Genomic DNA, 22,069 nt, shown 5'->3' with positions numbered 1-22,069 from the left:
CTCCACGACATGCAATACTGCACATGTTGAAAATTTTAAAAAAAGAGACATTGCACTAAGTAAGCTCAATAGCTGTCATCATGCCTATGGCTATTTGATGATTTATCAATTCAGTTATTTTAAAGTTCCTGCATGTTTACATTTGTGAAGAAAAACTTTACATATATACTATGTGTCTGTTGTAGTCATGACCGTTTTCAGGCTGCAGTCATATCATTCTACAAAATACTCTTTCTACGCTTTTTTTATAGACGAACATGCATTTTCTTTGCACTATACACGTTGACAACATAGTTCCAAAATCAGGAACTAGAGCAGTGGGTTTTTTTTAATTCTATTACAGATCTAGGATAATACTTTTCAAATAAACAGAAAGAAAACACTAAAAAAAGAAAGCCCACTGCTAGAATGCAGTCTAGCTATTCTCTTAATATTTTCACTGTTGTTCTCATAATTTTGGAAGATGTACCCCTTTAAATGAAACTGTACTTTACTAGTTCTTTTTAAACTCCTCCATGTACCGCTATGAGCAACCAAGCTTTAACAAAGCACATAGTACCTTTAAAGCCTAATTGGAGGAATATCTGTGATGCACTACATGGCAATTACCAAGGAAGGCAAGTAGAGGAAAGCATCACAAAATCAGATCACCTACATCTTCAGGCATTTTACATTTTCATATCTCCCCACACTCAACCTTCCATTTAAAATTTATTCTCTAACTCAGCTGGTACGTACAGGCTCAGCTTCTGGGATGATCATTATCTCCACAAGTAATTGAGCTTTATTTGAGCTGCTGAAAGGCTGTCTAGCGATTAGCATCACTTAATGGTAGCATCAACTCACTGTAAATAAGATGCAGTAAGTGTAACAAATTAGGTATACACTAGAAAAGAATTGTTTACTTATGAAAAATGGGGAGGGATGCTGTCTTCAGTGGGGATGGAAAGCTGTGCGATCTCACCCAAGGAAAAACAGTCAAGTAGGTATTGCCTTAGTTCTCTGTGTCTGTATTAGAGTGAGTTGAACAAATTTCTAAATCTCCCTTGACTGTAATGTAAGTTTCAACATGCACCTCATATGTAGATGCTGACATTTAAGCTGTCTCAGTCTACACGCTTGTCCCATGATGTCTCAGTTTTTCATTATAAAAGCATATCAATAGTGCAGTATCAGCCATTCTTTAATGAAGGCTACATTGTCAACTATGAGATCCTAACACTGAAAACTGGGGAGCAGGTTCAGATCATAAAGGACAAGGCTGAAATACATTTTCTAAAAACATTCATTTGTTGAGTGACTATCACGATCAGCAAGAAATCCAGAACGAACATGCACAAGATAATTTCACTCATATGTGAAATTGAATACTCACGTCTTCCTCAGTTTTAAACTCAGTACTTTAAAACACCTCAGGAAGAAGAGTTGGATGTTACTGACTTGAAGATATGTACACAAAGTCAACCAAGAGACATCTGATATGCCCACAGGTGTTTCACTCATCCCTCAATATGGGTCCAAAGGGCATGGGAGTCTCATAGGACCTGCATCACATCCTTCCAAGCTCACGTGATAAGCCAGCTATCCTCAGACATGTCAAATGCAACCGTAGGCCTGTGTGTAGGTGACTGAAATAAGCACCATCTGACCAACAGCTGCCAAAAAACTATCAAAGTGTTACAGTGTGGAAAGAATGGGATGGCTGAAAAACAGTATTAGAATATTCAAATGCTATCAGAAAAATAAAAGGCATGCTGTGTCATGGAAAATGGCCTAAAGCTGTGGTTACTCAACATAAAAAGGGTATAGCAAAAACTATGGTAGTTGAGAAATGATTGACAGGAGGATTCTGGCTCACTAACAGGCATGATGCTCACAGTCACTCTTTGCTAAATCTGCTTGTAATATTCTCAATATCTGAGACGATTCAGACACTATTTTTAGAGACAAAGGGATAGACAGAGTGTTAAGGGATGACTCACTCCTACCCTGATCGTATTTGGTGAATATATTGATTTTATTGAGCTGATCCTGATATATTGAGTATAACACAAGAGTTAGGCCTAGAATCAGTATACTAAGGAAAAAAAAACACTAGGTGCTGTTTATCAGGAATTAATGCATTACAAATGGACAGTGTCAGGCCTTTGATAATGATGCTATCACATATAGAAAAGCTACTCCAGGCATTTATTCAGATTTCTACAGTGTGTTGATACTAATTTTCCTCTTTGTGCAAGACATATGCAACTGAAATAAAATCTCTAGAGAAGGCTGGGTTTAAAAGTGTAGCAAGCTAGCAACACTTTTTAAAAACCATCATTCTTAAAACAATTTCCTGCAGAATACAAAAGGTAAACAGATTGCAAAATAGTATGTTGCAGTATAAAGACTTTATAGGTATCATTTTAAGCAGTCCTGAGTAACTTATTAATTGCCATTGTCAAAGTGGGAATATTGAAATCAAGGTGCCCAGTGTCTGATGAAAACTAACCCTTCCTGTGTTCCCAGTGCTTTTAAGGCTCTTCCTCCTCTGTATAGCATACGTGTGCCTGAGCATGTGTAATACTAAACTGTATTAGTTAATGTTGTATCTGTTTCCAACAGACAGAACAAGAATTCAACAGAAGGACAGATAACAAGGAACAAGCATCTTTATTGCTACAGGATCCTTCCAGGCTGTACTCTTCCTTTCTGGTGTCAGCTGAGCAGCATTACTCACCTTTAAGGACTACAGGATTAACGAGTAACTTGACCATAACGACACTAAGCTGTTATTGCTCATGCACTGTTACAATCTGATGAAGTCACTGAACTGATCCTCTGCTCTGACAACATTCTCCTATTAGGCTCTTTGCAAAAAACATACTGGACTCTTGCATGGAGTAAAAAAGTAGTAAAACCCCATAGTGCAAGGCAGAGCAAAGAGCTGCTCTTGGACATCAAACTACTTGATTACCATCAGAGAAAATGGCAAAATGTCCTGAGAAACATTTAAGCGATGTGGTCACACCTCTGTTATGCAAAGGCTCTGAAGACCACAGAAACAGCAAAGCTGACAGTGGCCAGGGACATCATCCTTACCATTTCTGGCAACTGAGTAATAGACATTTAAGCTGAGATTCATCTCATTTAACCTTTTGTGCCTTCTTGAGCCATCTAAGTTAGGAGTGCTGTTACCTAAGGTTTCCCACTCTGTCAGTGAAGAGAGGCTCACCCAGCAGGCCATTCAGGCCATCCTGCCATAAAGGTATCTCTCATCACCAACTGTTAGGCTCCTGACTCAGGCACCTCAGTAAGATTTGGCGAGTGGAATGAACCCCCAACCTTAGACCCAAAGGGTCTATGACACTGATCCACTGCGTCCCATACCACAAGACATCCTCCAATAACAAAGTTATGTTTAGAATAGAAAAAGAAAAGCCACAAGAACTGTAGTCATTACAAAAATTTCAATCATTCCCAAACATCAGGAGACTGCTCTGTGATTACTGTAACATTACCACAGTGCTCATTTTTGTGTGAAAAAGTTTACAAGAAGAATAAAGTAGGAATACATTCTTTCAAGTGGATACCCATTAACATACAAATAATAGCTCGTAATCCAAACCTTCCTGGACTAGTTAAAAAGCATGAAAAACATAAGCTATCTAAGATTTTCTGGCACTGGCTAGATCACAAGAAATTGGAAAGTTTTCTAGGGAGTTGACCTTGAGGAGGTGACACAATATGAGAATATTGGGAAGGATAGTATTCAGAGTTTAAGTAATAAATTAGGTCATAGGAGACCAGTGAAAAGCAAGAGACTCAAATCCTGGAGTTCTGAAGAAGGAAAAGAGCAGAGTAGGTTCTAATGAGTAGGAAGGATAAAGGTTATTCTGCAGAGAGTGTACAGTTGTGTGTTTTTTAATGAATTTCCAACTTCAACACTTCTCATTGTGGTTCTTTTAACAACACATAATAGCTGTATAAATTGTTGCACAAGCTGCGTAAACCTAAAATACAGTCAGCGCTCTGACTGGTCATGTCCAGTTCCAAGCAATTAAACCGTGTACCCAACTCCCCTGAGCTGTGTAAACCCCATTGACAAGCTTCACACCACAGTGCTGTACCTGACCCTATGCGCAAGTACAAAAAATCCCTTTGCTCCCATTGTTGCAATAGGCATTCTTAGACCTATGTAACTTCTGATTAGATTGAAAAAAGGTGTTCTAGCACCTACATATATAGCATCTAACATAACAGGCTGAATTGGATATAATCAAACAGTAAGAGAGACACGATGGACACCTACTAACTGCAGGAAGATAATATTACAGCTTATGCTATGAAGCTGGTCTCCTTTGGTTCCCTATACCAGCGTTCTCCAAAGCAGGGTGTACTCACCCCAGGCAGTGTGCAAGGCAATCTAAGGGATGCTAGAAAACTATGTTTTGTACCATTAATAAATAAAATAAATTTTCAAAATAGAGTTTACTTCATCTTTATCTCACCCATTTTTGATTTCTATGTTGTGTGTGTTTTATAATGTACATATATATTTTATATACAGTAATACATGTATATAATTTATAAATAAATAAGTATACATATATTGGGGGTGCATGCTCAAAAACCTTTTACTGATAGCGATGTGTGATCAAAAAAGTTTGGAGACTGCTGCCCTATACAATCCATGGACAGAGGCAGTCCCTCTCAGAGAGGAGTCAGAGAACTCGTGTTCTTAAATTATGACATGAAAGTTGCTGAAAGTTCCCCTAAATTTAAAGTATCTGAATAACATAAAATATAAAAATTTGACTTCATAGCTCAGCTTATCATCTTCAAATTAAACTAAAAATACAACCAACATGACAAAGTAACAAAGTATTTGGCTGCATAAAATACAGATGAGAAATACTCTCTGTGACTTGGTTTCTTAAAACTCAACCCCCTTCCTGTGGCAAGCAGCAAATACCCAATTCTCCTTTATTCATTGACTGGCATCCCTCAAGACTTTTTAAGAGGTTTGTAAAAAAAAAGTTTACAATTCCCATGGACTTCAATTTGATTCACATTTGTAAATCCATGGTTAAAAGTTCACAGTTCCCTTTTAACAGTTCAGATTTTTTATGGATAGATAGAAAACTCAAATAATTTAATTGTGTGCGTAATGAAGATACAGTTCATGTTCCAAAAGAAAGATCCAGAAATCTCTGTGCCTCTATGCTAAAAAACAGGCCTCTCAATTACAGTGACACTCAAATCTAAGAACTAATTATAGGTGGAATGGATAGGTGAAAGTTATACAGGCTACACTGTGCAGAGACAGAGGAATTATCTGGAGCAAAATAAACAAAACCAGAATAGACAGTAAAGAGGCTGAACACAGAAAGACTGCAATCAGTAGAGCAGTGATAGCTGCTTGCTTCCTTCTGGTTGTGTTATGTCCAAAAGGACACATTAAATACAAACCCATTTGCTAAGAAATCTATCCATGATAAATGCCGTATTTTAACCAGTAAAGAAATTTGTCACTCTTCTGTGCTTGCATAATTCAAAGGCAACTTTCTTCTTTTTTAAGCAAAAATTGGCATATACTTGATCTTCAGTGAGGTATGTGCAAAGACATGGTTTAGCAATAACAAAATTATAGCTGTACAAGGTAGTGTGTTTATTTGAATATGCAACAATGTAATCATTCAAATAAATGCACTCTTAGTTCTCTTTTTACAGTACTTCAAGTCAGATGTACATAAACTAATCCCTAGAAATTAAAACCATATACAGTAAAATAAAGCATTATGCATTTTAACTTTGTGTTCTGTTTTGCTTTAACTTTGAGGGAAACATACTCCATGTGTTTTTGAATGGCTGCAGGTGTGGATTTTGTACCATTTCCATTTGTGGTTTTTCCTATGACTGCACATCCAAAAAGTGTGTTCTCTATAATATACAGTTTGGTGAGTGCTTTGAAAGCAGATGGACTTTTGCTTCACTGCAATGGTCTGAAGTCCTTAAGGTGAGCAAGGGAGTGGAAATGAGTTGCTAACAGGCTTGTCTAAGTTCAACCTCATTAAAATCATCTGGCTGAACAATGTATTTGCTTTAAATTAGCATCTGGCCTCTGTTAGAATCAGAGGGAAAGATGTCAAATTTGAATAATTATTTTAAGATTATGAAGAAAGAGCTCACAGATGCTGTAAGCTGTATGGTAGAAACCAGAACTATTTGTTGATGACAAGTACTGATAAATACATGGGGGAAAGAAAGCATTCCTTCTGAACAGATGTGGATATCAACAACAAAAACAAAATCCTTAAGGTATAATTTTTCTTTGTAATTTGAGTATAGGTGGCCAGTAATTGAAAATGCATTAAAACCCTGAGCGCTGCTCAGACTACAAAGTGATACATTTACATTACAGGGTAGAATTTTAGTCCACTAGTGGTTCAGATTAGGAAAGTCTACACTACTCTACCTGGACTGTCAGTAAATGAACTCATTCTCCTATTTGCTCAAATTTACTTTACAGAACAAAAGGAGATTGGAAAAAAGGAATATCTGTTAAATTGGTGCTCATGATAAGTGGTTCCTCCCAAATTGTTTTACATTGGCTCTTCAGGCTGGGAAATACCTTTTTCCTAGTATCTTATATAAGGCAGAGGATGTAAACAATTCATAAAATAGTTCCACTGTTATTTGTCCTTCTTTCCATTTTAGCCACTCAGTCCAGTGTCTGGGGAAAAAATACTTGGCCTTCATTTTGCTACAGCTGTTACAATGCTGCTGCATGGATAAATATTTCAAGCATGGTCATCATTTATCCAGATTAAATTTCAAATTACCAGCTAAAGCAGTGAATAAACTCTAATGTCCTGATCCTCTTTTTTCCTGAGAGAGACTCTGACAGACTGATCAACTTCCTTGACTACTGTTGCAGAAAGTTTAAAAAGTTAATCTTTTAACCAAGTTGTCCGAGAATTCTGAAGTTTTCATGTGTCTGCCAGTGTCTGTTAAAAGAAAAAATATTTCATCTGGCAGCAAAAAAAGCATAAAACAATAAAGCCTGACAGAGCAGAAATTATAATTACTTCAGGAACAGTAGAAACAAAACTTTTACCAAATAAGGCTACAAGGTAGCCACTACAGAGACAGTAAAAGGACTAAACTGATAATACTGGGGGAACAGCAAGGTTCTTACATCATAACTACTTCAGAAAAGGATGATACTATGGCAAGTTCAAGTGCAAAAACCAAGGATATTTTGAAGTAACACTTCATTCTTACCCATAGAGAATACACTACTAAACACAGGCTGTGAATTATCATACACTGTTCTTGAGCTAAGCAGTTATTCCAGAAATAACCTCCTCATCAATTAGGATGTCTGATGGAACATAAACAAGTTTAAAACCAAAGCATTTTAAAAAATCAATTCTCCTCAGTTATGTTATCAAAAGGAATTCAAAAATCTCTGCATGACATTTGTTATCAATTATTTTAAATCCTCCATTTGAGAAGCTACATGTACATCTGCTAAGTCTCAGCTGAAGCCATAGGAATAATGTTTTGCTGGGTCACAAGTTACATAGATCAGACATGACGGGTCATCTGTCCAGGCTGACACCATTCACCAAGTAGTAAACACCACTTCATAACAGAGAAGAAAGCATCTCTTCTAACATGTTGCCATTCTAGCAACTTTTACTAAACCCCATACAACAAAACAAAGAATAAAATACAATGGGTAGAAAACTGAACAGCGTAGACCTCACAAGCTGCCAGAAGAGTCTGTAAATTCTCACAAATCTACACAAATAATTCTACAAGATGTTAGTCTTTTTTGCCTTTATATTTCATCAAATTTGCCCTACAATATTATTTATGATAAATGCCTTTTCATACCAAACAATATTGACAAATCTTCCTCAAATGTCATAGTGTTACAGTACCTCTTAAATGTAGTCTGATATGTGTAGTGTGTATCATATGGAGCAAAGAAACAACAACTTTATTACATAGTAAATGGCAGCAAGAAAACGCCATTCATTGCCCTTGGATTTCCTGTCATATACAAACTACAGATAAAAATGTACTGGCTTGCTTACAGGTCATTGCCATTTTTAAGCAACACAATTCTTTGATAATACCAGAAGTGCTTGAATAAAAAGCAATGTTAACTTCTACAGCACTGAGAAATTCATGATCATGTATATGTGAATAAAATTCAGAAATTCTATCAACTTTTTGTAAAATAACTGCTTTACATTTTCACAGTTCTAAATAATTATGCTCTCTAGACTCTTTCCTAGACAGGAAATTCTGTTAGAATAATAATTACATAGTGAGTCTTTTTACTAAATTCCCTTTGAATAACTTTCAGTTTTAAAATATATTGGTCAAGTTTTCTTTCATTACTTTCAACAGAAGACCAAATAAAATTTGAGCAAAACGTTTATGCTGCTTCTTGGAAGTTTCTGTCTATACATAATTGGAAACTTCTGGACAAGCTCAATTATCCAAGAACATTTGTGCAGAGTCAACACAGTAAAACAGGAAAAATTGATACAAAATTCCAATAGGGAAAGTGCCAAAATTCAATAGGCAATATAATTTGAGCATTATTGCAACAGGGTACAGGATATGCAGATCACTGCGATCCATGCTGAAAGTTTTAAAATTTATGACTAAATAAATTTATCTGGTACTTCGTATTTTGAAGGACCAGATACATTTTCACTTCAGAAACCATGATGCCACGTCACCAAATGATGTCCAGCGGATCCTTATTTCCATGTTAATATAGGACCAGAGACAAATGGACCTTTTATAGATGAGCAGAAAGGAGGATGGATAAACATAATCTCATTCTCTTTTAGTGTCCCAAGGAAGAATGGCTCACACGGACTGCAGGCCACAACACACATATCTGACATCATTCTCAACCTCCCAGCAATTCCCTACAAAGACGAGTGAAGCTGTGGGAGAAACACTAACTTCCATTCAAATTCAATGAAATAAGAAATAAAGGGTTCCTAAAAATCTGCCCTTCTTCCAAGGGAAAGCACACAACAAAATATTCCCTCCTGCCCAGTAACGGCCTAAGTAAACTATGGTTGTGCACAGCAAAGCCAGGAGGAAGGATAACTGTGCAGGCTATATGAAAAGGGATCAGAAGAAAAGGGGAAGGGAACATTAAAAGAAGAGATACTGATAAGAGTTGAAGAGTGACAAAGGGGAGTAGCAGAGCAAGAATTCTATCACCACTTCTGCCACAATGGTCTCCTATGGTGTTGGGGAAAAAATTCTTAAACCCTCCTTGGTCTCCGTCTGCAGAATGCTGCTATTTCCCCGTTTGACACAGATACTTGCCAAGTGCTCAGTCACAAAATTTCTACAGAAAGATATGCACTTCCACTGAATAGCATGTAACTCTTTAACTTCTCATTAACAGTTTGAATGAACCACTTTAAATGAGACACAGGGCTGCAAATGAACAGTGAATATAAACTTGAGTATTAAATGACTGCTTCCTTTACTAAGTTCTGTCATTCCTGTGCAATGAATGAGGCGGGGATTCTGTGGAAAAAAATAGAATGTAAATCTATAATTAAATACATATGCAGAATAGGGAAAAAAAATTAAAGAGCATAAAGAACATTAATTTGGGCATTTCTTAATTCCTTACTGCTTCATTTTACAGTTACAAATTAGTCGCTGTCCGCCCACTCCATACAGAGGGAAAATTCATTTCAAAAATAGGTATTTTGGAATGCGGAATAATTTTGAGGAGAAACAGGACACATCACTGAGTAACTTCAACAGTGAATGAGACAGAAACCTCATGTTATTCTATAAGCATCCTTTCCTATGCAAATATATCGATCCTGTTTTACAAGCCTCTGTAGATACATCAGGACTGAAATACCATACAAACTGCACATGCATCAATCCAATAGAATAATGAGAATCATCTATTCAGCAGAAGCTTCCACTCAGATTAAATGCTTTCATTCTCCAAGCCAATGAAATATTGGAGGTTGGTTAGTTTAACTGTGCAACATATCCCATTCACAAAATGAAACTGCAAAAAACCCCAAAGTTTCACTGAAGCAGACTGGCAATCAAGGAGATCCTTCCTTTTAAATACCAAGCTTTCATCACCTTCAATTGAAATGCTAGAGCTCTTCATGAGAACAGCCAAAATCTCAGCTACCTGAAAAGCTACATTTCCCCCAATCTGTTTCTTGTTGTAGGTTTTTGTTTTTAATGGCTTAATTGTATCTAATAAAATTTTCAGGAAACAGGATTTGTTCCTTGCCTGGACTCACTGGTACCAAGTTTCAGCTGAAATGACAAACTGAGCACATTTTAAGAATCTGAAATAACCCATGGAAAAACTTGAGTAGCTTTAGTACAGGCACTGCAACTTATTCTCTCTGAAAATAAAAGGTGCTTACAAAGTTCAGCACAAAGTTTAAAACATATACACAAAAATTTACTCTGCTTCATTATTAGAAAGAATGGATTATTAAGAACAAGGCAAAGTGATGGCTAACTGCAATCTGTCATCAGAGAATCTGAATTCAACCTTGTGTAGTAGCATGCTGCTCCTACTACAGAAATACATTTAGATCTAACAACCTAAAGCAGTTTCCCAATTTCCCCACCCATAGTAGGTATCTATTATTAGTAATAGGAGCTAGTTTTCCAAACAGGGCATGTGAATTTATCTTTTCTGGCTCTGGGAAGCACAAATACTTTAAAAAACATACTGAAAAAGTGCTGTTTGCTGCTTTAAGTATGTATTTTTTGACACGACATTCTGTTTCACGGTTGCACTTTTAAAACATCAAACGATCAGAGTAAGACTTTCCATGCATTTTGGATAAACAGTAAGTAAACAAGTTTAGAACAGGGACTTAAAAGCAAAAAAGCACAAGCAAAGCGTAATACAGATGTTAAAAATATAACAAAAATAAATGATCTCAGAAGACCCAAATTACTTCTGCTTTATGTATTAGGAGACATCTCTATCAGGACAAGCCTAAGCTAACGAGAGGCACTAGTTAGAGAACAGTTATAAAAATTATTTCAGTAGTATATACTTTAAACCCCGATTCAAAAGCTCCTGAAAATCTGCCATCAGTGAAAGAACTCACTCTACAGGTGTAGGATCTCTCCTCTCTGGCTATTAAGAAGTTAAGTTCAGTCAGCATTTTTATTTTTAACTGGGGAGCCTTGAAGTCACAGTTTAGACCTCTTTCTTACTCCTCTTCTGTAAAAACAATGATACTTAGAGATGTGGTGAATGCTTTTGGTCTTTTAAAGGTAATAGGGAAGATAGATAGCTACAGGCAGGTTAAAAATCCCTATACATGTGTAGTGACTTGTTTTTATACATTTTTAAAAATAATGCTCCCCTATCTTTCCATCAAATACTATTATGAGCTGCTTTTGTTGAATATTTCTAGCAGCCTATTGTACACAGTGCATCATGAGCTGCATGGCCTGAGGCCAGGAAGGAAGGTGTGAAACATGCCTTCACAGGTTGATTTCCACCCTCCAAGTTTTCAAGTATTTGAGAGAAGGTCATGTTACAGCACAGATTTACATAGCAGACAAATTACATGACTGCCCGTTCTCAGCATTTCATAATGTCAGTAAAAAATTAGGTCAAATGAAAGGGGTGCGGGGGGGAATAACCCTATCCTTTCACAGTAGTCAGAAAATTAACCAAAAAAAACTTTCTTAGCTGTGGTTGTTGCCAAAACTTTGGTAAAAATTTGTACAGACAGTAAACACAAGGATCTACGATTCTTTTACAAAATCCTTTTCTTTTTTAATGCCTCAAAACAACCATAAACAAATCCAAAATGGGCTGTATTGCTCTTCTAAAACATTGTTTTTATTATCATTAGTCCAAAACATATATTTTTTTTACAAACATGCATATTACCAAGGAATGTATTATTAATTTCAAGAGCTTTCACCCTCAGTCTGATAGTCTAGTAGGAGTGTTAAGAGAGGGAACTGTTCTTTGTATCATCTGTCCGTATGAAAAGAAGAAGAATTTGGAATAGCTTTTTTCCCCCCTCAGAGCCTGAAATATAGTGCACTTTTAAAAAGGCAGTATTGGCCAGCCTTAGCACTCCCTGACATTATGTTTATACTAGATAGAGACTAAAATTACAATGTTCATATCTGGCATTCTTTGAGTACAAATTGGCGAAATAATTTTAAAAGTTTTTTTAGAAAACGATACTATGATATTTTCAGGATAACAACAAAATACTTTCCAAGAGCAGTTAAGGATACCATAGTGTGAAACAAAGATTTAAAAGTGTTTAGGTATGTACTCATATATCTGTATTTCTCTTAGCTTACAAGACTGATACTTGCACACAAATTCCTACAAACATCATATAGTATACAGTTAAAATATGCTAATCATTATCCTAGATAGCTTTCAGCTTTCAGTATCCAGATAGCTTTGTTTCAACACAGTCAAGCAGTTGTAGGGTTTAGACTGGCATACTGCTGATACTCTTATTGAGCAAGCAGAAAGAATAAACATTAACAGAGAAATGACTGGCTTCAATAACTGCAACAGGAGTTAACATTATTTCAGTTTCTAAAAATGACAACTATGAAATCTGATTTACTCTCAGCAGTAAGAAAAAGTTCTAAGGTGATGTATTTTTAGAAAGGATTGCAGTTTTAAGGAGCTCCTGAACAATTTTTTGAAGACAGATTCACCATGTTAGCTAGATTTTATGCGCATTTGGTATCTATTCAACAAGCAAAGGAAGGAAACAGAACTTTTTGTGGAATCTGACATTTTATCTATTTACCAACACAACCTCTGAGGGATGAATTTTACCAAAAGCTTCAGCTTAGCATGTTGTAGCCCTGCAGCTGAAAATTCAGACAAAAAATATGGGAGTTTTTTTCCTATGACACAAAAGGAACTTTTGGGAATATTTCCGAAGGATACCAGAAAGCTTGTCTAACATACAATGGTTCCTACTCAGCACAGCCCTCCAAACAAAGAGTAACAGATGCACAACTGGTATTAATAACAAAACATCTCCTCCCTCTGTTAGTCAAGAGAGGACAGCTAAGGACAAATACAGTTTCAGGGTACTTACCTACTCGGAAGTTAGTGGCTGTCAGAGTGTCAGCAGCATGGCCGTTTTCACTAATGAGGGTGGTGGTATTTCCCTTCTCACAGTTGTTCTGACAGTTGCCTTTGGTACAAGTCACTTTACAGATGCTGGGTGTAAAGACCACCTTGATGCGACCAGTGTGATTTCCCACTGTCAGCGGAGGCAAAGAAAAAAAGAAAAACAAACAGATCACTTTGGTATCCATTGATTTCCTTCAAAAAGTTTTGGAAAAAAAAAAGGCAGGGGGGAGAAAAAAGCAACAGGTCTACAGGAGGAGGGCAGTCTGCAGTGCTCTCTCTCATAGATCTCCAGTGGTGTCTCTGAAACAGGAGTAGGAAGCTTAGCAAACAGAACTCCGGGATCTGCTCCAAAACCACATTTAAAGTCAAGTCACTGGAGTGGGATTAGTAATCACAATGCTGCACTTTATTCACAGGCAGACAAAGAGCAATACCAAGGGCATGACAGCTTAAATAGCCAACCCTGACAGGCAGATGTAATGTAAAGAGGCTGGCTGTGCACCTAGGGGTGAATAAACTCTTGTGTCCTCCTGCATACTTTTCCTGTTTCTGCACTTATTAAGTCACTATTTGTAGCTCGACCCCTGGAAATGTTTTAGGCATGCGGCATGTCTAAAAACATCTGTCTCAAATCTCCTGGCACCCCAGCCCGAAGTGGTCAAACCTTGTGACGCAGCCGCCTGGACCCATTTTTTCACAGTTTTTTGGCACTATTTTTCTACAAGGGTTTACATGTTATAGACTGAGCTTTACTGTCAGCCTTTGTTTAAGTGATAAATAGCTCAGAGAAAAGGGTAAATATCAATGCTTGAAAATATGGTTCTGAGCTCAAAGATAAAAAATGGCTAGATTCTCTTTTTTTATATACCTCCTTACAGTCATTTTAAAAAACTTGAATGTAATGAAGACTGAGCAAACACTAATTTTAAATTAAGCTAATTAGAAGAACTTCTTGTTACAGAATTTGATTTAAAAAACAGATGTATTTGATTCCACATCTAACAGCTGAAGACAAAAAAAGAGATTAAAACTACTCATTAGGAAAATTAGGGAAAAAGAACAGATTTCCATTTGCAATTATTTAAAAAGAAAACAGTTTGTGCTCTGCACACTTACTAATAAATTTAGTGAGTTCTTGTAAATATATCACAGCATCTTTGTGTAAACAGTTAACAAATATGTTCATATCAAACCTTACAATCCCAAGAAATGGCGCACAGAAAAAGAAGAATCTCCTTCTTCCTCATGCCATAGAAATAAAAAAGTTGCTGGATAATTGTCTAACCTAGTTTATAAAATACCCTCTAGACAAACATTTTTTTTTTAATCTCAAGAAAATGAAGAAAATCTTCCCACTTCAAAAGAATATAAAGCCTTCTTATTTCTGGCTCTTCATAAACAAATAAATTAAAACAATTGTGCCAACTGTTTTGTCTACAGTAAAGGCATTGCTCTATTTGAACAGCAGCTGTAGTACAGATGCTCCCACCTTATTCTCTCTAAACAATAGTTAGAAAAAGCACAGCCCAGATAGATGCAGGAATAAAATATTTCAATTAAAGGCTAGTATTGTGATTTTAGTCAATTTAGAAGACACCCTGGATTCTTGGATGCCAAGCATTTCTTAAGAAAATTATTAATACACCTTTCCCAATGAACAGATATAAGCGTCTTGTCAACTGCTGAGGCTCGATCTTCTAAGTTTTCCTTTAGTTAAACACAGCTTCACAAACAATACTGCCATATTTGTATTTTATTTGCATAGTTTTATAGATATCTTCTCACAGAAAAGCCCAATCCATTTTATATTTTATATTTTCAGATGTTTTAGTAACATTTTTCCTTTAGGATGTGATCTAATTAAAAAAACATGGTTAGTTGAGTCACAAAAGTCAGTCCTGCCTACACTGTAAAAACCAGTATTGGGGGACCCACACAAGTTTTCCAGCTTAGCTAAAAAAAAAAAAGAAAAAAAATTGGCTTTGCCAGTATAGATGGAACTAAACCATGATTTAATTCTCCTTCATAGTATTCTGCACTATGTTGCCGAGTGCTGAGCTGTAGCAAAATTTGGGCACAACGTTTATAACAAAAAATCATATTTTTAATATAAATTTTATCACATAGTTCAGATTTTACCAGAAAAATTCTGTAGCATAATATTTTTTTTGGTAGAAGCCTTAGTCTGAGACTGAATGGAAATTGTAAATCTGCCTTTCACCCCTTTTAGGTGAGAAAATGTTACTGTGTAAGTTTGTGAGTAACAATATAGGAACAGCAGTTGAACAGTACCTTCAAAAACACAGGCCAGTATCTACAGAGGTAGCGTATCCATGAAAGAATATTTAAATGCAGCTTTTCAGGGAAGTAAGAAGTCTGAAAAACAACATGATGTGAGCTCTAGCCCTGACAAATATTCAAATCATTATTCAGCAATGTTTTTGCTATAAAACAAATCCAATTCTCACAGATATTCCTGTTTTACTAGTTGCAAAGAGCCAGAAATAAGACAGCTTCATATTCTTTTGACATGGGAAGATTTTCTCCATCTTTTTCAGATTTATGAAAACTATAATGAAACTTATTTTCTTCGCCTTGCCTAGCAGGCCACAGCTTTTAACTTCCACAGTTCTTCTGGAGACATTTAGGAAGGATACAAAGCTAATGATGGCCTCTGAGCTGAAAATTGACCAGTGTATGAGGAGGTGAATTCAAAGCAGAGACGTGATCTTCATCCTTCTCTGTAGTTGTACCCAAGTAGACAGTACTATCCTCGCATATCCTAAGGGACCTTAACAGTGAGCATAATACATACAGATTTAAACTGAAAACAGACCACAAACCCTTCTCCTGAAAGGAAGCTTTTGGCAGAAACTCTGCAAGGTTAGACTCTTGGACTTCCTTGAATCCTCCCCCTTTCTTCTCTTCTGTAGTTTTTTTTTTTTCCCCCCTCTTCTCCAAAGATGGGATTCTTTAATTCTAAATGAGAAACTATATTCTTCAATATCTCTTAGCTGGTTTGGCAGTATTAATGTTAAAAGCCACGATTTCAGGCTAGAAAAAAGCTCATTAGTGCTACAGCCTTGACCTCTTGGTTTTGGGCTAGTTCATATTAAAGAAAGACAGGTAGAAAGACAGATTTTTAAGGTAGCATACAGATTATTTTCCTCTTTAAACTCCAGAAGCTTTACTGATGATGCATTGTGACACAGACATGACAAGATCTGCAACTTAGATTATCTCAAATTCATTTCTAGAAAAAAATGATGGTGCTACAGCACTGCAACATACCTGGAATCTTTTATATATCTATGTATCTATATATATAGGAGGCACAGCAAGTAGGCTCAGCCAACTGCACCATCATCCTGCCTCGTAGTCCAGGATCCAGATATAAGTCCAGGCTTATATCTAACAACACTTAGATACATTTGTCAAAGGAGATCAGTGGAAGAATGTATCCATAATTTCCAAAATGTGTGAAACTCTTCTTGAGCCAGATCCAAAAAAGAAAGATGCCTGGGTAAAGTGATGAGATTTTAGTTGAAAATTGGCAACGCATGTATGCGATTTTCTTTCCATCTCTGTAAGTCGCTATGATATAATATTATGAACATGGCAAGCTCCTGCTGTGATAAATTTATGATTTAACAACAACTGCAGGAGAAATGGAAAATATAAGCAAAAGGATTTCTTCATAGACTCCTTTCTGCCCCCACTGTTCATCATGACAAACTGATTTTTTTTTTCTGCATTAGCAGAAAAGGTGAATTAAGACAAGGCAGGTGGCAGGTTTTAGGTCCAGGTGGTCACAATGGCTCACACAGCTATGCCTGGGCAGAGTTGTACAAGAGGAAGGTTTCCTCCTCAACCTCCTGGGCTCCTTTGTCTGTAATGCTACTCAGCCTTCGTTTCTTTTTAGAAGAATTTCTATAAACACATTTTTTTCTTGGTTTTATGGCTGCCCTCACAGCTCCAGCATTCTGCAAACTTTTAACTAGACAGTATTCAATAGCTGTAGTGGATCTCAGAAGACTTGTGGCATGTCCCTGTTTTGCGGGAAGACAATGGGCTAGCAACACTAGTGAAAGGAGAACTGGTATTCAGTTAAAAAAATGACTACACTGTACTGTCTCATAGGTCAAGTGGGGCGAAGAGAAGAAAATATTTTAATGTGTTGAAAAAATTACGATGTTTTTGTGCTTCACAGTGATCTAATAAAAAAGATTCACAATACAAATCACAAGCAGTGGCTTATACTTGGCTAGTAGAGCTTACACATACCTCTCCCATAATCCCTGCACAAAACTTCTTTCTGACTCTACTTTTAGAGGGGTTTGTGTTCTTTTTAATACCTTCACTTATGACAAGTATCATGAGCAAATCTCCTGAGAAAACAGAACAAAGCAAATGGTAGGCTTTCCATTAGTACCTCCAAGAATGATATACACTACTCTGTTTTCATGACACCCTCTTTCTGCAGTGAACCCAGTATGTTTTCATATATGTATCTACTCAGAATCTCATCAGACCTGAAGATTCTATCTTAAAACTACATCCTCTTCCCAAAGACAATAGATTATCTCAGGCAATTTCAAGTTTTCAAATCTTGACCATGATGCATGAGGAGAACTTAGGAATGAAAATCTTATTCTCAAATCAAAGCTGATAAGCTTTTAAACAAGCAAATAGGTTCAGCATTTTAAATTCTCAGGTGACCAACTCCCTCTCTTTTTTCTTGATTAAATGCTGACAGAAAGAAAAGTAAAGAAGCAGAAGGAAATTACTTATTTCCTAAAACAGGTGTCTCCCAGTTATTTCACCAGACCACCTGGTTTAGTTCTTACTACTAGATATGCTTGTTCAGCCAAAAGGAAAGCTGACATTATATAAAAATCAACCACGTAAGTAAAATAGTTAAGCTTCTACAACTATTGTCAAATGACCTTTTTACGCTTTTGACAATATATGAGGAAGTTCTGTCTTATCACCACTTAGTCATCAATTTAAAACAATACCAAAAAAAAAAAAAAAACCCCAAAAACCTAATCCCCAAAGATCAGAACAAGTTGAAACTTGGCTATAATACATCTTAGGTATATCAGACTCTGGAAGACTTACTAATGCTAAGAGCTAAGAAAAACAAGGGGGGGGAGGGGGGAGAAAGATAGATAAAGACACACTAGATTCACATACAGACCAGAGGCAGATCTTCCCTAAATTTCAGATTACACATTTAGAAGAATACAGCCCTTGCTAGGCATAGAAAGGACTGAAAGACTCTCAGAGATCACCTAATCTCACCTCTTCTTTCTCCCAACAGAGGATGAAACAGCAGCATTACACAAAAAGCTTGTCCAGCCTATTCTCAAAACCCTTCTATTACGCAGATTCCACAGCCTCCCTAAGAAATGTATTTCAGTGCTTCAGCCTCTCTTATTATAAAGGTTTTCCTAATACCTAACCCACATTTCCCCTGTTGCAATTAGTGTATTATGGCCCTGCCTTATCTACAAACTCTGACAAAACCTTATTCCTCTGTGGATCAATTTCTGACATACTTGAAGACTGCTACTGTGAATCTCCCTCAGTCTCATTTTCTCCAGACCAAAACCATCTAAATTTTCTCAGTCTAACAGGCCATATTTTGCAGACCTCCATTCTTTCTTGTTTTGCTTCTGATACCACTCACTTGGTCCTCATCTTTCTTCAAATACACTGTCCAAAACTAGACAATACTGCAGCTGAGGTCTGATCAGCACTGGGGAGAACAGCAGGATTACTTAATACAGCTTATGTAAAATGCTTCTGTTGGTACAACTTATTTTCTCCCCCAACAGTGCACTATTGATACTTCATACTCATACCCAGTCTGCAAGCTAGGCCAAAGGGGCACAGATCTCCCAAATCCCTGTCCGATCTGTTGATAGGATGTCATCCCAGTGAAGCAAATGTGCAACATTCCTTATATGACCTCAGCAGGACTGAACTCAGCCCTTACTCTGCTTTGAGTAAAACCTTCTGCATTCAAACCTCCTGCATTCAAGCCTCGCCCATCTGAAAACCAGGCAGAACATGAGCCTTATTCTTTCTGTAACAGTCACAAGCACAAACAAGTCTGAAAACTACATGGATTCAAAACGGCAAGGCACAGCTGCTGGGCAATTTCATTTTTTGCTTCAATATACAATAACCACCTTCAGGTAGGGCAGTGCATCTTTGCTCTATCCAGAAACTTTGTTACAGTACACTTGCACACCTCACCTGGTTCTCTTTTCACAAACATTGGGAGAAATTAGACACAGCAATGAAATTAAAAATAAGATGACCCAGCTTTATTTCATCCAAGATCCAATGCCTTCTCTGATGCTTAAAAGTACTCCACACAGTTCTGCATGAGGCGAGGTGTATGTGTGCATACCCACCCAGTCAAACATTTTGAATGAGAAGGCAGTATGTCAAGGTGTACTTTATTTACCATGTCTAGACAGCTATAGCTAAACATTATGACATTAATTCAGCATTCCTTCTACTTTTTGTTATTTCTGTAACTCCTTATTTCTGTTGCATTTGTATGATCTTACAGGTATTTCATTAGTTAATACAGCTTAACATTTGATATTTTGTCACTTTTCAAGTATTCAGTTCTATTGCCGTTATGCAAACCAATGGGGCTTCAAAGAGCAAAACACGATCCAGCTACCTATTATGGCAGTAACTGAACAGTGATCTCCACAGCTTCTTTTTGTTGCCATTCTTATTGCCACTGTTGCTATTATACACACTTCTCTAAATACCTATTTCTGGCTAGCCATGTCACTACATCTTCACATCATTTCCTCTTTCTGTCTTGTTTAGATGTTCCTACCACAATATTCTCCCTCCAGTCAGAAAGAGCTCTCAGATTTCTTGCTTCTATTGCACTCTTGTTTCTTTACCCTCTTTGTAAGCCCTGCTTGCTTCTTCAGCATCCTTAACAGACAGGCAAAGAAATCATCCAGAAGACTTGATGCTTCCAAGGTAAGGAAGAAGATAACTGAAAAGAAGGTATCTGGAAAAGCCTTTTTCCTTCCTGATTATCACAGGGATACAATCTCTTCCTCCCTCCCTGTCACAGCAGAGAGAAGAGGGACTCCTGCCATTTTCCTCATCACCTCCCCTACTACCCCCCAAAAAAACTATTCTAGGAGAGGCAAGTAACCCACTCTTCAGTCCTCTTAATATTAGTTTAAGATAGTTAAGATGAAAGTAAACAGTTAAGATGAAGGTAAACTGTATTGTTTGAAGCAATTTAACCTTCAGTTAAGATGAAGGTAAACAGTGTATTGTTTGAAGCAATTTACTACAGCAAAACTTGCTTCATTCAAGTAGGTTTTCTTCATGAATTTTGGCAGATTCTGACAAACTCTCTGCTGTCCATAACACAGGCTTGTTGTGTTTTCTTTTATATGGATGGCTGTCACTTAAGTATCAAAGGAGCACATGCAGGCACAAGTGCTGAGATCATTTTGAAAGACACTTATAGTTGTATTTACATGCCCCCCAGAAGCCCCTTGCTAATGAATTCTCCTACTGACACAACCTTTTTAGAGCAAGTCAGAGGAATTCACAGTAATTACAATAATTTTTGTCCTGTGCAAGTGCATAACATACAAATCACACAGATTTGAAATCTGGGATCTGTCAGCAGGTTCTATGAATCACCTTTTGTCTTCCTTGTCTTTATCACTACAAAGATTCTCTATAAGCAATCCTCAGGCAACAAATATCCTATCTTGAACTACAGCCACTTTCCATGCTTAAAGCAATCTTAAAAACTCTAATCAATAAGTTGGTAATGAGAAATATAACTGCCATTACCCTTCACATAGTTTAGGATGTTCCAGAAAAATATACCAACCCAAATAAATTAATAGAGACTGCAATGTGGTTTGAGATGTCCGACAGAATAGCCTCAACTCTGTTCAGTTAACTTTATTAGGGTATAATTCTTTTAATCTGTTTTTTATTTGTTTGAAAGGTATTAAACATAGACTAGATCCACAAATGGATACGATGCTAAAAAGCTTAAATTTTAGCCTTGAGTTATACCACTAATCAGTCTGAGGTCTCTTGTACAAGGGATGAGAGAAGTTAATTGCATGGAGCAAGCAGCCTAACCAGCACACTGAACAGGAATGTGCCCAACCCATTAAACAGGAAACAGTGAGGACATTAGACTGCTTAGTTCAAATCCTTTTAGTGCTCAGACACATTTCTTTGAGGAACTGGGCGACTCTTCCTGACAGCTGGGTTCCAAACCCCACTGTGACTATGCTATAGTGCTCCTTAGGGAGCTTAATCATGCAGGATAGTTTAACAAGGCTTAGCTGACTGCACTTCTAAGGATAGGCAGGCAGGCAGGTGCTTCAGCTGCAGGTTCAGGTAAATTCAGCAAAATATTAGCACCAGATGGCCTGGCCTGTCTTCTTCAGAGCAAAGCACTTCTCCTGAAACAGAACTTCAAGCTCTTCAAGAGTCTCATGCTTGAAAATTCACATCCATGCTTCAGGTTTGGGGCTGGAGACAACTCCAGCTGTAAGCAACCCAGCACAGGATTGAGGTCCACAAGCCTTTTTTAACTCCCATTCAAGTTATCCAGATTCTTATGTACCTAAAGCATATCTGGACCCAAAAGGCTTTCACTTGAGCAATAAGGGAACAAAAGCCAAAAAGCCACATTTAGACACAGACAATTGTCTTTACATCTAGGACAGAAAGCCATTCTACACAATGCTCATCTCAGCTGTAATTAAGCAGCAATTACTTCACAGCCCACCATAAGCAATTTTCTGCTGATGGAGGCTACTGCACGAATTGCACACTCAGATAGTGAAGTCAGCATCTTTACACACAAAC

At 37.1% G+C, this 22,069-nt stretch overlaps 1 protein-coding gene across 6 annotated transcripts in view; it reads right to left on the bottom strand.

Moving 5' to 3' along the window:
* The window catches only part of LTBP1 (latent transforming growth factor beta binding protein 1), a 203,788-nt gene that overhangs the window by 127,064 nt on the left and 54,655 nt on the right, over positions 1–22,069 (bottom strand). For 3 of the 6 annotated variants that reach the window (XM_075496119.1, XM_075496120.1, XM_075496122.1), the window contains exon 5: positions 13,134–13,301. In XM_075496119.1, the coding sequence (XP_075352234.1) occupies positions 13,134–13,301 (168 nt within the window). Of the gene's footprint in view, positions 1–13,133; positions 13,608–22,069 lie in introns of those variants that run through there. The other 3 variants (XM_075496123.1, XM_075496124.1, XM_075496125.1) reach the window with 2 other exon arrangements.

This window comes from Mycteria americana, chromosome 3, assembly GCF_035582795.1.
Source record: "Mycteria americana isolate JAX WOST 10 ecotype Jacksonville Zoo and Gardens chromosome 3, USCA_MyAme_1.0, whole genome shotgun sequence".
Taxonomy (NCBI): domain Eukaryota; kingdom Metazoa; phylum Chordata; class Aves; order Ciconiiformes; family Ciconiidae; genus Mycteria; species Mycteria americana.
Note: the sequence above shows the minus strand (reverse complement) of the source record. Positions and strands in the feature narration are given on the sequence as shown.